This window comes from Bactrocera latifrons, unplaced genomic scaffold (assembly GCF_001853355.1).
Source record: "Bactrocera latifrons isolate USDA-ARS-PBARC rearing strain unplaced genomic scaffold, ASM185335v1 scaffold_133, whole genome shotgun sequence".
In the NCBI taxonomy this organism is placed as follows: Eukaryota; Metazoa; Arthropoda; class Insecta; order Diptera; family Tephritidae; genus Bactrocera; species Bactrocera latifrons.
The window spans coordinates 226,972-239,785 of record NW_017534775.1 but is presented as its reverse complement, the minus strand read 5'-3'; the positions used below and the strand labels follow the sequence as shown (position 1 = coordinate 239,785).

The 12,814-nt window shown below is 35.7% G+C and overlaps 2 protein-coding genes across 3 annotated transcripts in view; one reads left to right on the top strand and one right to left on the bottom strand.

Annotated features, from left to right (window-relative positions):
• Nucleotides 1-8,258: 8,258 nt before the first annotated feature.
• Nucleotides 8,259-10,105, bottom strand: LOC108965106 (60S ribosomal protein L17; the record flags this gene model as incomplete). Its single annotated transcript, XM_018927310.1, is given in 2 exon segments — nt 8,259-8,891; nt 10,012-10,105. Coding segments are annotated over 2 exon segments (561 nt in total). The 3' UTR covers nt 8,259-8,411.
• Nucleotides 10,106-10,827: 722 nt separating this feature from the next.
• LOC108965101 (uncharacterized protein DDB_G0283357) overlaps nt 10,828-12,814 on the top strand; it is a 20,592-nt gene continuing 18,605 nt past the window's right edge. For both annotated transcript variants that reach the window (XM_018927295.1, XM_018927294.1), the window contains exon 1: nt 10,828-11,400. The gene's annotated coding sequence lies outside the window, so the exon portion shown is untranslated. The remainder of the gene's footprint in view (nt 11,401-12,814) is intronic.

Sequence of the window (12,814 nt, the reverse complement as noted above, 5' to 3'; positions counted from 1 at the left end):
AAATGCAGAATACGCCAACATTAAAACGTTAATAATATATGTTTATTATGCATTTAAAAAATTTTCCATGTTAGGTAATTGAGGTGAGATATTTTGTTATATTCTTTTGCTCAGAAGTGTAGCACATAAAAACCGAGTTCAAGGACATTTTACTAAGACGTACTCTAACGAAAAGTCTCATATATTTTTTGATCACTGTGCAAGTTGCATAGCTGGGAATTTCATTTATAAATACAAATAAATGTACTTATAAAAGCAATAACAAAAATATATACATATATATATATATATATATATATACAAATGTATGTATATAGTTCAGTTTGCACATTGAACCTGTCACATTTAAGTATGTGGCACAGTCCAATTTCGTACTTCGCAGCCGCCGATGCTCAGCGTGAACGAGTTTCAATTAAGAAGTCAGGCGATTTCAGAAGTAACGCGAAGATACATAAAACAAGTACATACATACATAAATGTATATATAATATTTCCCAATATAAAAGGTTAGGACGAAAAAATATTAACGAGGCACGCAAAGTATTGAAAGAAATTGGACATTTAATTGTTTTTGGCTTTTTCTATAATTTAAAATTCATTATTTTACAAAAACAGAAAAGAACACGATTCCAATGAATTTCACTTAAGCTAAACTTAGCTTTGCCACATTTTTTAGTTATCCGCTCTCTCGTGTTATTTCGCCATATTCTTTTATATGTTCTCCTCTTTATTTATATTTATAGCAAATTTTTAGCATTAATTCCACTTAATTGTTAATCGTTTTTAAATTAATCGATTGTTTACTGTTCATGGTCACATGGTCGGTATCTTGTACGCAAAATCGCTTGAGTTACGTTTGTTTTTACTACATTTTTAACGATTGTTTGTGAAGAAATGAGACTATCTCGTTACTCCCCCAAAATAAGCACAAGATTCTGCGAAGTAAACGAGACACCTATCCGACGAGTGCTCTTTCTGCGCTGTATGACACACCACCGGCTTGGCAACGCTCCCAAAGCCACAAAGTCGTTGGCGAGTGAGACGATAAACCGGAAAAATTCAGTTTCATTAGCCCTTTGCGATGTTTTGGTGGCATAGTCCAAATAGTTATGTAGTAAAAACAATAAACAAAGGTGCTGCCTCCTAAGCGGTTTTATGTTTTCTTCAATTTCATTAATTATGAATGAGTTGGCGGTGGATGGGGCAAAAGCAAAAGATAAAAAAAGCCACAACAAATATTAAAAAAGCAAAACAAAACAAACTCAATTCTGAAAAGATAACGGCCATGCACAAAAACGCTTTGCAGTCACGTATTTCCTATTGAGGTTAAGTAATGCATACAAACTGCACTGATATACATAAGTGAGGGAACAAGGTGACAGATGAAACTAAGGAGAGACATAGATTCCGCTGAACCGATGTATTATAACACATAAGATCCGGAAGTAAGTAATAACTTAAAAGTGATCGTTGGATGCAGACTGATATATTGGCTTTCTCACTAAGCAATTTCGTTCGATTACAATAGCCGATCTTATTAATTTTTTTCGCAGCCAACTTCACACTTATCTGTTTTACAGTTATATATTTGAACAGCTGATATGGTAAGGCTTGCTTGTACAAACATTTTACGAATTTTTTTGGAATATTTTTCATTTGGTGCTCTATCAAAAATGGAAGTTCGAAAAGAGCATTTTCGACTTCTTTTACTGTTTTACTATCAAGGGGGTAAGTAAAAATGCAGTTCAAGCAGGGGGAAAATTATGTGGCCAAGAAGATGTGTATACTGAATGCCAAGGCCGAAAGTGGTTTATAAAACTTCGTTCCGGAAATTTCGATCTTAAGGATGCACCACCACCTAGAAGGGCTCTTGAACCCTATATGTATAAAGTAAATTAGTTGATGGTCCGATGCAAATCGTCGAAGAACAACTCGAGAGATTGCGGAAAGACTAAATTTGTGCAACGCAACCGTTCACAGCTTGACATATGGATTCCTTATATTCTTACATCACGAAACATTTTATGAACGAAAAGGCAAAAGTTAATGTATCAAAATCGAAAATATATAATTTTATAAAATAAAAAATCGTGTTAAAATTGCACTAAACAAAAACGAAAATACTTAGTAGACGGCCCAATCTATATATGTATGTTAAATATACTTATGTATTATACGAATATATATAGAGACCGATTCAGCTCTCTTTTTCGGACAAGTGTTTGTAGGTATTTGTGGATAAAGCTCTCTGCTTGCCTGACTGTTTCTGTTTGCCAATCACTATAAAGCGTCTATCAAAGGAAGAAGGATACGATAGGTGCCCTTGGTATGGTTTCACAAATTTTAAAAGATATATACAAGGTACAACGATGGTGTAAAATATCAAATCGCTTTATTTTATTTATTTATTAAAAACTTTCCATTCAGATACTAAAACACGTCATTTCTTTTAAATTAATCTAAACTCGGCAGATTAGAACACTTCATTAATTACCGTCTTTATTGTTTGCCATTTTGTTTTTGTTTAATCAATTAGATAAGCGGCGAGTTCAAACTGGAATGCTTTCGTGACGGGAAAACTCTGTTCTTTTTTATTTCAACTAAATTTCACTAGTTCTTAGTAAATGTGCACGTATATGTATGAATGTGCCAAAATAGCTGTGTATTACCCAATCAACAATGAATTGAGAAAAATAACTAATATGAAAGCACTGTTAGCTGAAAAAGAAAAATCACATATTATACGAGGGTTTTGTGATAATTCGGTAAACTTTGGTACTTTCTATGTCGTAACTATAAACAACAAATCTAGGAAGGGCTGGAGATTGAGTGATATTAAAAAAGCTTGCAGAATGAAAGTTGTCCAACTGTTTAAGTTTCGTTGGAAACAAATTACGCATTCGAAATACCAATTCGCCGAGAGATAGTCTCCACTTCATACGATAAGAATATCACACCTCCTTTAAAGCTGAGCTTACCAAAGAGATTGGAATGGATTTTTGGGCACTTTCCACCATGTAGAAGAAGCAGTAATTTAGCACAACGCCAAGAATAAGTAAAGAGGTTACGGTTTTTGTCGAATATAAAAGATATTTATTCAGTGTAGAAGATCAGGAATCATATCCAAATATCACTTAAAACGGGATATATCCGAAAACGGCGACATAAAAAATGTTATGCTAATGAACTACGCCAAAAAATGGCAAAAGTTTACAGTATACATTCGTAGTGGGAGTTTAAAAGTTTAGTAAGATCATGAAACAAAAAGCAAAGGTAAAGCTATACTGAGTTTGAACTTACAGTATCAGAAATCAAATTTATAACAAGCGATTTTAGACAACAGCCGAAGTGATTCCTGCAATCAAAATGTACTTTTCGGATCTTTCTTGAACGAATAGCATAGAGGAATTCGAAATTTGGTTCAAATTCAAATTCAATTTTCGGGTCAAAAATTGAGATATCAACTACCTACAACCTGTTTAGCAGTTTTTTACTTGTAGTTATAAAGAACAGCTTCCACAACAGTCCGCGTAACTGGAACGGACCCGGATTTTTATGCGTCCACGGATTGTCAATTGGGCACCAAACCTAGAAATTACTTGAGGAATATTTTCTGCCGCTACCAAAACAACAATAATACATTAAAAAAAAATTCGAAACCAATACCATCGAATTATTTAATATTTTAATGTGTATTTTTTTCAGTGCTTCAACTCCAAATAAGTTCTATATGGATGATTCATGGCACTTCTAAACGAAATATTGCACTCAGTGAATATGAATGAGAGAACGCAATTTATTTTAAGAGATCAGTACGTCTGCGGATTATTCTGTTGATGCGAGCTTATCCAATTGAAGTTTCTTACATACGAATTCACAAACGCCTCATCATTTAATCATTTAATCAATTATTCAATTTTCATTTGCACTTTTTCCATTTGTAGGCATTTAATAAGTTTTAAACTAAGAGAAATTGTTGTTTTGATTAATTAATTAAAGCGCGCAAAAGAAAAAAGCTGTCGGCATTTAATAAATAAAATAAACGCCGACAAACCGTGAAGAAAAAGAAAAAAATTATAGAAGTAAAAAAAAGTCGCGATTAAACGCACGCGCTTAGAGTCGTCGGTGGAGAGTGGCAATGTTGTTGTTGTAAACTTTGCTGTTGGTTTTTTCTATTGATTTTTATGCTTTTAATTCGTTTTAATATAATTCAATTCCAATCGCTTTTGCAATTGTGGGAATTTTTCCAGCGCCGCTTTGCCTATTTTCCGCGTTTGAGTACCGTGAGCACTTATTCGAAAGGCTGATTATAATTCGGAATTGTTTGTTAGCTGTTTTCAGCCGTTAGTTTTCTCACTTAAACTTAAGCGCGCTACGTACGCTTGAAAACCTGATGAAAATTCATTGAAGCCGTTAATAGTTTTTCACTTCAATTCAACGATACGCAGCACTTGGCATTCACCAGAGAAATATTGAAAAACTCTATTGTGGACTTAGAGAACTCAGCTGGGAGCAAATATTTTTTATCCGTTTGAATTTTCGTACTCGTCGGTGGAGCGTTATGTGTCGCGGTTAATGCTAAACTGTTTAGCTGATTTACAAGTAAATCCGACAGTCGTCGCTCCAAAAATACAGACACAAACGCCGCCAATTCAATTTGCTGTATGCAACCCCTTGGCCCCGAAGCCCTGTCCTCGACTGACCTACCAACCAAACAACTAACCAACCAACGGTCCGACTGAATAAACAAACGGTGTTTGGCGGTGCCGGACGAATGCACATTACATTCGTCTATGTGCGCACTACAATTACGAATACAATAACTACTTTCTGTGTCTGTTTGTATAGATGTAAGTATACGTGTTGGCATAGTTGATTTGTGTAGCGCCTCGGTGCCAGAGCTCGGCTTCAATGCGCTAAATCTGATTATAATGCGATCGTGTAAATTAAATCTGCTCATCAGGCATTGTCAGCGGGCTTGATCCGTTGATCTGTTGATGTCGCTATCGTCGTTTGTGTCGGCGACTTCGTTGAGTGACATACGAAAGACATGGACAATTGAAAGCGTGAGCGTAAGCGAACTCAGCTGTAGTTGATGGTAAGTTTTCAATTTCGTGAAAAATAGTAAATTTCCATAGTGTAAAGTCTCATCAACCTTAATGCTCTCTTATTGGCACATGCTACACCATAGCCATAGTTTAGAAAATCGGTTTTTGGTAAGGAACAAACCAGATTTTTATCCCTCCAAGGACTATCGACTCGGCAGCATTCCAACAAATTAGTTTAAGGACGTTTTCTGCCGATATTACAACAACACAATCTATAATAAATCTACAGAGTCTGTTGAGGAATTGAGCATTTGGTTTTCAGATTTCAATATATGTATATGAGCGTAATGCTGGACAGAAGGGACTCAACAGAGAAATTATTTTTACTTGCATTCCTACCACATTTTGATCTTATTGATTCATCTCTAATCTTTAGAAATATGACGCTGTGCTCCTTTACCCAAATCCTCTGGTTGACCTTTTGATATACATGATCTACAAAACGAGTAAATCTTCGATCTTCAATTAGTTCTGATCCAATAAGATTCCTAACAGTATTCTGGATATACATACATATGTGTAAGAGCTCAAGTCTACTTCACACAAAGAGTTCAGTGTCAACTAGCAAGCTAGAGCATTTCTGAGGATATTCAAGCAACCCACATAATTTTCTGGGGGTCCCTAGTCTCAACTGACTACGCTAAAAAATGATTACCAGTAACGAATTAATAACATGTAGTACTCGTTTTTTTTTTTTTTTTTGTTTCTTCATTATAGGGGTTCATTGTTTGAGCTTTTTTTCTTTACATGAGGTTATCGAACTTCCAACTCAGTCTAATAAGTATAAGCAAGCATACACGCCACGATCGTCAGCATAGGACACCCACGCGTACGACGGTCGACACTGCCACACGGTAAAAACGTACATACAAACAAACATATAGTACAAACAAAATGCATACACACACACATGTATTTATTTTACATGCACCAATCGCCACCTCCAGCACCACCCACGGACTACACAAAAATTTGTTTTACACATACACACATACATATACTTAAGAATTGAGCTAAGCAAATGATTACAGTGTTAAAAATTGAATTAATTCAATGAATTTGCATTGTAAAGCGGGTACGTATGATAACGAAGCGCAAAACGAGCTATGTATACATATGTACATATGCATTTATGTATGTATTTGTAATACTTCACATGTGCAGAGTAAATGTGATTGAAGGAAAAGTTGCTTATATGTTAATATACATCTTATTGATAGAATTTTAAAGAACAAAGAGTGCGTATGTATACATACAAGTACATATACATATGTACATGCATGTATATAAATTTATATATTGTATATCGCTTTTTTGAATATTCATATATACATATGTACATATGTATATACCTCTGCTGTTCAGTAATCGCATTATCATGCCGTTATCATATAGGTAAGTCACAGTACAAGTTCGGCACATTCGCGCACATTTTGCCGTACTTCAATTAATTAATAATAATATGAGACAAATTGTTTATTTGTTGTTTGCGTTGTTATTTTGAATTTGTATGCGATTGATACATATGTATGTATGCTCTGCACAGACCGCGTATGCCACGAAAAATATTTTATATGTATAAGACCATATACATATATGTATTTATACAAGTGTGTTTATAGTGTGGTGATGGCTCACAAGTTCGTAAATTAACGTGTAATTCAATTCAAGTTACCCAAATGAACTCAAAAGCACTCAACGCTACTATGAGTGCTCCTTCACAATTTGCAGATTAAATGCAAGAATTAATATACTAAAATTTGAATTGAATGTTTCTAACTTAAGTAAAAATTGTAATAGTTCCGGCGCTCAAGTGATGAATTTAGTTATCTAAATAACATACCTTGCACAGCATCGCTTCACTATCCTTCCAAATACGGGCATGTGGGTGCCCAAGTGCTCGCCCATTGTATTTATCACTCCCTGCTAGCAGTATGTTTTGGATCGCATATAACTATATACAAACTCATATTTGAAATACACATACGCATATTAACACTAAAATTTATATATTTTGTAAATAATTAATTGGAGCATCACTATGGCACTAGCGCAAATTCGCGAAGGATGTAAGCACTTATTGCTTTGAAATTTTACTGCTCTTCATACGCACACTTCTTAATTCCTACTTTCATTTCACATATTTGCACAATTTTCCTTAATACCGTAAATATTGTCAAAATAAAACAAATTTAAATTCCACTACAAGAAAAGTTTGCACGCCAAATTATTTTCAACTGTCAAAATAGCGGAGCTCTTTTCACAGGGTGATACTGATGCAGCTATTCATTGGGTGATTCATGTATTGTTAAACAACTATTAAAGAAATGTTACAGATACGTATTCATTAACTCATGGCTATACAGTTTTGTCTACATAATTCATTGTTATTCACTTTGTTTGATTTTCTCACACTAAGCCACTAATTATTTGGCGTTTGTAAATAATAATTTTATTTTTTGTGATTTTTGTTTTGTATTGAGGTTTTTGGTGACTAAGTCAGTCATGGCTACTTACGTGCAATACCCTCGTTGGCACTATCGTACCTTACTAGTTCGTCGATGCTATCTATTAGCGCAGTGTAAATTGAAATCGCACAAAACAGTAAACAATTAAAAAACGTTACGCTTTAAAAAGAAGATGTACAACCACTGTCATTGTAATTAGGTTCATACAGCAGATTCTCATTGCGGGCTTCAGTCCGCTTTTTTGAATATTCATATAAGCGGAAATTTGTCGTTAAATTCAGCACCTAAAAGTATGCAACCTTTATAGAAAATATCAAAGCTTCAAACGCCAAAATTGGAACCTCTATGGACGACAGAATATTATTACGAAGTTGGAAACCGTTCCCACGACAGTCGGTCTAGGCCCATCCAGGACTGTCAACTCGGTAGAAATCTGCCACTACAACAGCAACAAAGTCGGGAATGTGACCTAATCCAAAGAATCTATCGGTTCGAATAGGGTTAGATCATCGATATAACAACCTTTACCCGGATAATATCTGAGAGCTGAGGACTCTGTCTGCTAGCACTGCTGAGAATTATTTCAGAGATGGTTTCTACCGCTACAACAATCGAACATTATCTCATTTTCTGTTTTATACGCATGCCGGGTATCATTAGCCATATTAAAACAAAACAAACATTTATTTAAAAAAAAACAGCGTTCAACTGATTTATTGAACAATTTTTTGATACAGTATTTATCAAACTTGTTCTGCTATTACCGCTTGCTTATACAAAATCAAATTAATTGCTGTCCTCTTCTTATTCACTCCCTTATCGACTTAGATTACATCTATTCTGAACGCATCATCTTCTCCTTTTGTCGCTGCAACTTCTTTTTCGACAGCTTCTTTTTGGCAGGCTCGTTTTCAGAAGCCTTAGACACGACCGCTTCCTTTTCAGTGAGGATTACCTCAACGTGGCATGGCGATGACATGTAGGGGTTGATGCGGCCATGAGCACGGTATGTGCGACGACGCAGACATTGTGCACGATTCACTTGAATATGATCGATTATCAGACGGTCGACATCAAGACCTTTACAGTCCGCGTTGGCTTCAGCGTTACGCAGAAGTTGCAAAAGGAATTCAGCTGATTTCTTTGGCCAGCGACCTTGGGTGGTTTTCCACTGTTTGGCTTGTGCGCAACGACCAACACCACCGTTGAAGCGACGGAATGGAACGCACTCTTTCTGTTCGATGACCGATTTCAAAAAGCGTTGAGCACGTCGCAGAGGCATGCGTTTGATAGCCTGGGCGGTTTCATGGGTGTTCTGAAAGAGAGAGATATTAATTAGCATAAGACGAAATGCTATTTGTAAAATAAGTGCCATATTTTTTTTATTAATGTATACTAGGTCAGGTAGTAGCTGCGGCGTTTGAACTAACGAGTGGCCATTGTTTTCCTGCAGCATACACTTCTTTTAGCATTTTAAGAAGAAACTATGTATTAATTTTTTAAAAAGAAACAACGCTATTTATTTTACAAAAATTAGTTAATATTGTACAATAGGACAGGTGTTGATAAATCGCAGTTGATGGCAGATTTATTTGTTTTTCTATTGAATTTACTTTAAGCATAAACATTTCAGCAACGCATACTGATGCAATGCGCCGCCTAACGCATATTATGCTAAAAAAATAATAATTTCGGTTATCAATAAGTGAATGGGATAGTTTTGTACTTGTGGCACAAGTTCTAGATGGTAAATCGTAGGAGTTAGCAATTCACCAGCTGATGCTTGGCCGCAGCCTGTGAAGTGCTGCTTATTTAATATAGCATCTTTGCAAACGTGTCACTAAAGTATATATCTTTCACGCACTGATTTAAGATGCAATTTAATTATTTAGACTTTAATTTATTTGTTTAACAGGACAGGTAGTGATAAGACGCAGTGTTACGCGTATTTACCAGTTTTACTGCTGATTTGATGTAAGCATAATTATTTTAGAAGAACACAGAATTATTTCGTGTACTTCTTAACGCATATTATGCTAAAATATTTATTATCAGTTAAGGATTTATGTTTCGAATTTTACAGATAACCGAACAAGATCATTTATGTTGCAACTGTAGCACAAGTTCTAGATGGTTTATCGCAATAAATGACGATTCCCCAGCTGATGCTTGGCCGCAGGCTTTTGGGCTCTGCTCATTTCGTCTAGCATCTTTGCAAAAGTATCAAGAAACTCATAGTTTTGCATGCACTGATTTAAGATGCAAGAGTATTTTATAGGTTCCAATTAAAATTCGGCAAGTAAACAAAGTCAATGTATTAAAATTCGTTTATGTTATTGTACAGTTTCATCACTTGAGAATGAATATTGTCCACATCATGTTAATACAAGACAATACTTATTTATACACAATAAATTCTACTAAAAATTACTCACCTTGAAGTGCACACGTAGATTTGGTCCACGCGCCTTGCACGATTTTGTGGCATTCTCTGGCTCCCGCGAGTACCGTCCCATTGTTGTTTAATTTCTGTAAGATTGCAAATATACATTTCGTAAGTATATTTTATCGAGGTATATAAATAGTAATGTTAATAGCATTTATGTGGCTCTGTAGTGCAAAAATTGACAAAATGTATATTAAATGAACAAAACCACACTTCGGCATTTGCACTTCTGCTCATATTTTCGGTTTGTTACACATATTTTATACGATGTTGAAGAATTTTATTTTCCACTTCGACAAAATCGTACCTTCTTCGTGATGAATTAAACCGGAAAGAAACATATTTGACGCTGTCACTTGGTGGGTAAGGCAGTGCAGATCAATGCAAGTGTCAATCAAATTCAACATGGTGGTACAGGGTTGCAACGGACTTCAAACCATTGGTGTTCTATTACTGCAATGTCTTTATTCTTTATTTTTTATTTTTTTAATAAAAATTCAAATGCAAAGCAGTAATTTGACATTGAAATGTAGTTAATCCGGTACTTTTTATATGTTGTTTATCGTCAAATTTCAATATGCACTCCCTAAATGTAATAATGTCAAGTATACATTGTTGGCGATGCAACGGCGACATCTAGTTCTCAATTTGATATACGAAGATGACATTTGGCCGTTGACAGGTAACCGCACTGGGGGTTGAAAAAATCAAAACCAAATAAAAACATCCAACCGAACTTGTCATATTACAAAACCAACAACAATTATTACAAAAATAATATTAAAGTAAACCAAAGGGTGGTGGGCTGGTTTTGAACATACGTGCAGTAAGCAAGCGTTCAACTGTCACCGATAAAACAAAACCGAGTTCGAGTTTATTCGTTTCAAGCGTAGCAGTGATTGGGGTTGAGAGTGGCTGTGACGGCGACGAGAAAAGCTAAGCCAAAAATAGAATAACTTGACGTGCAGACATAAACCAAAGCGTGAGCTAAACAAATTGGAACAGAGGAGAAGTAACTCAGGATTCACAGCGGCCACAGCAGTTGTGTTGTTGTGCTCACAGTGTGCAGTTCAATAATTATAATATAATATTAGCACAATATTAGTGCCGGGCTGTTAAAGCAGCATTTTCAAAATAGCGAACGTGTTTGTAATTTGGTGTGTGCGTTAAGCTCCATACGCTGGTAAGGCGTTTGGACAAATATTTCACCATCAACGGACCGAATAAACAGAGCCACAATAAAAAGCTGAAAAGTAAGCGATACCACAAACATAAATCGCTGTTACAGGCGTTTGATGTGACAAAATACTCTAACGGTAGTGGCAAACTACTAAAGGAAGAGAGAATAGTGTGCAGAAAAATTTAACTATTACAACTGGTGAGTTTTTATTTGTTATTGAAAATTAAAAGAATTAAATGAAACACTTGTACATATTATGATTTAAGCATAATGCTGGGATTACAGTAAATAAATGTCCTTGTTTGCTGTGGCTTTTGATATGTGAATAACTTGAGTTTGAAGTCGTGCAGCTGGATATTTGCATATTCGGCTTAATAACCCTTTCTGAATTACATATGTACATACATATGTGTCGGACTTACACAAACCGGACAGTATGAGTTGGAGACACATACACACATATGTATATGGAAATAAAAGTGGAATTAATTAAAACATTATTTAATTTTGACTCTTTCACATTAATTTAGTTTTCTGTTAACATAATTAAGATTGGCTAACCTGACTTAAACAGGATTTCACGCCATATTGTGCTGCTCAATCGATTTCCTGCAGAAACTCATTACTTTCATATGAAAGTTATTTTTGGATTCTTATTTGTTGCTAGCGCCTAAAGTTACACTTTTTCTATGTCACGCACACACACAGTTGCACTTCAGGTAACAGCTTTGGTATGCTGTTAAAGTAAGGGAGCGCTGCCCAGCGTTCAATGCGCCCTTTCTAAGTCCGCCTTCAGTTAATTTTTACGCTCTTACTCTCTTTGTCTCTCTTTTATCGTCAGCCACAGTAAAATAAACATTAAACCACGACGCCGTTAACAAGCCCAGCATCGTCACTCTCATGCATAACTACACTAATACCCCCCTGCTGTAATGACACAGCTCGGCTTTGCATAAGACCCACCACCGCTACCAACGTCACCCCATAGCACTGCCCGTAAACCGTAATACACCGCATAGCGTGTGTATGGTCCCCAACCAAGTTGGGTTCAATATTTTCACTGCACTCGGCGTCTAAAACGTGTCTTATGGCGCGTCCAGCAAGGTAGGCTGCTTGCCTCCCAGACATGTACTTTGGTTGTGTGGTTTGTTGGCAGGCTTGTGCCCGACTTCTGAAACCGAATTATGGTGCCGATTTAGTGCTCGTCCTAGCGCTTCGGCCACTCCTCGTTTTCTGTTAACGTGTTCTTTACGTGTTGGCGCTCAATGTTCTGTCGTCATCCAAACTGTTTGTCTGTCTGTCTGTGCCTATGCCAAGCGCGCATTTTAATGGCACATTGTGTTTTATTTTCTTGATTATGACATCAACTTGTCTATTGTCACACATAGTATGCATGTACATATGTACATACAGACGTGTTCGAAATAATAAGAACAMCCAAAGTGAATATCGAAATCATTGAATAAAATTTTCTCAGTAATATTTTATTGAACCTTTTTTTCTTAAAAAATTTATACATATTGTGAGTATTAAAAAAATTGAAAATCTGGTCATCAAATACGCACTAACTTTTTTGTACTGCAAATTTTGTTGCATTGGGTCTTAAACAGCC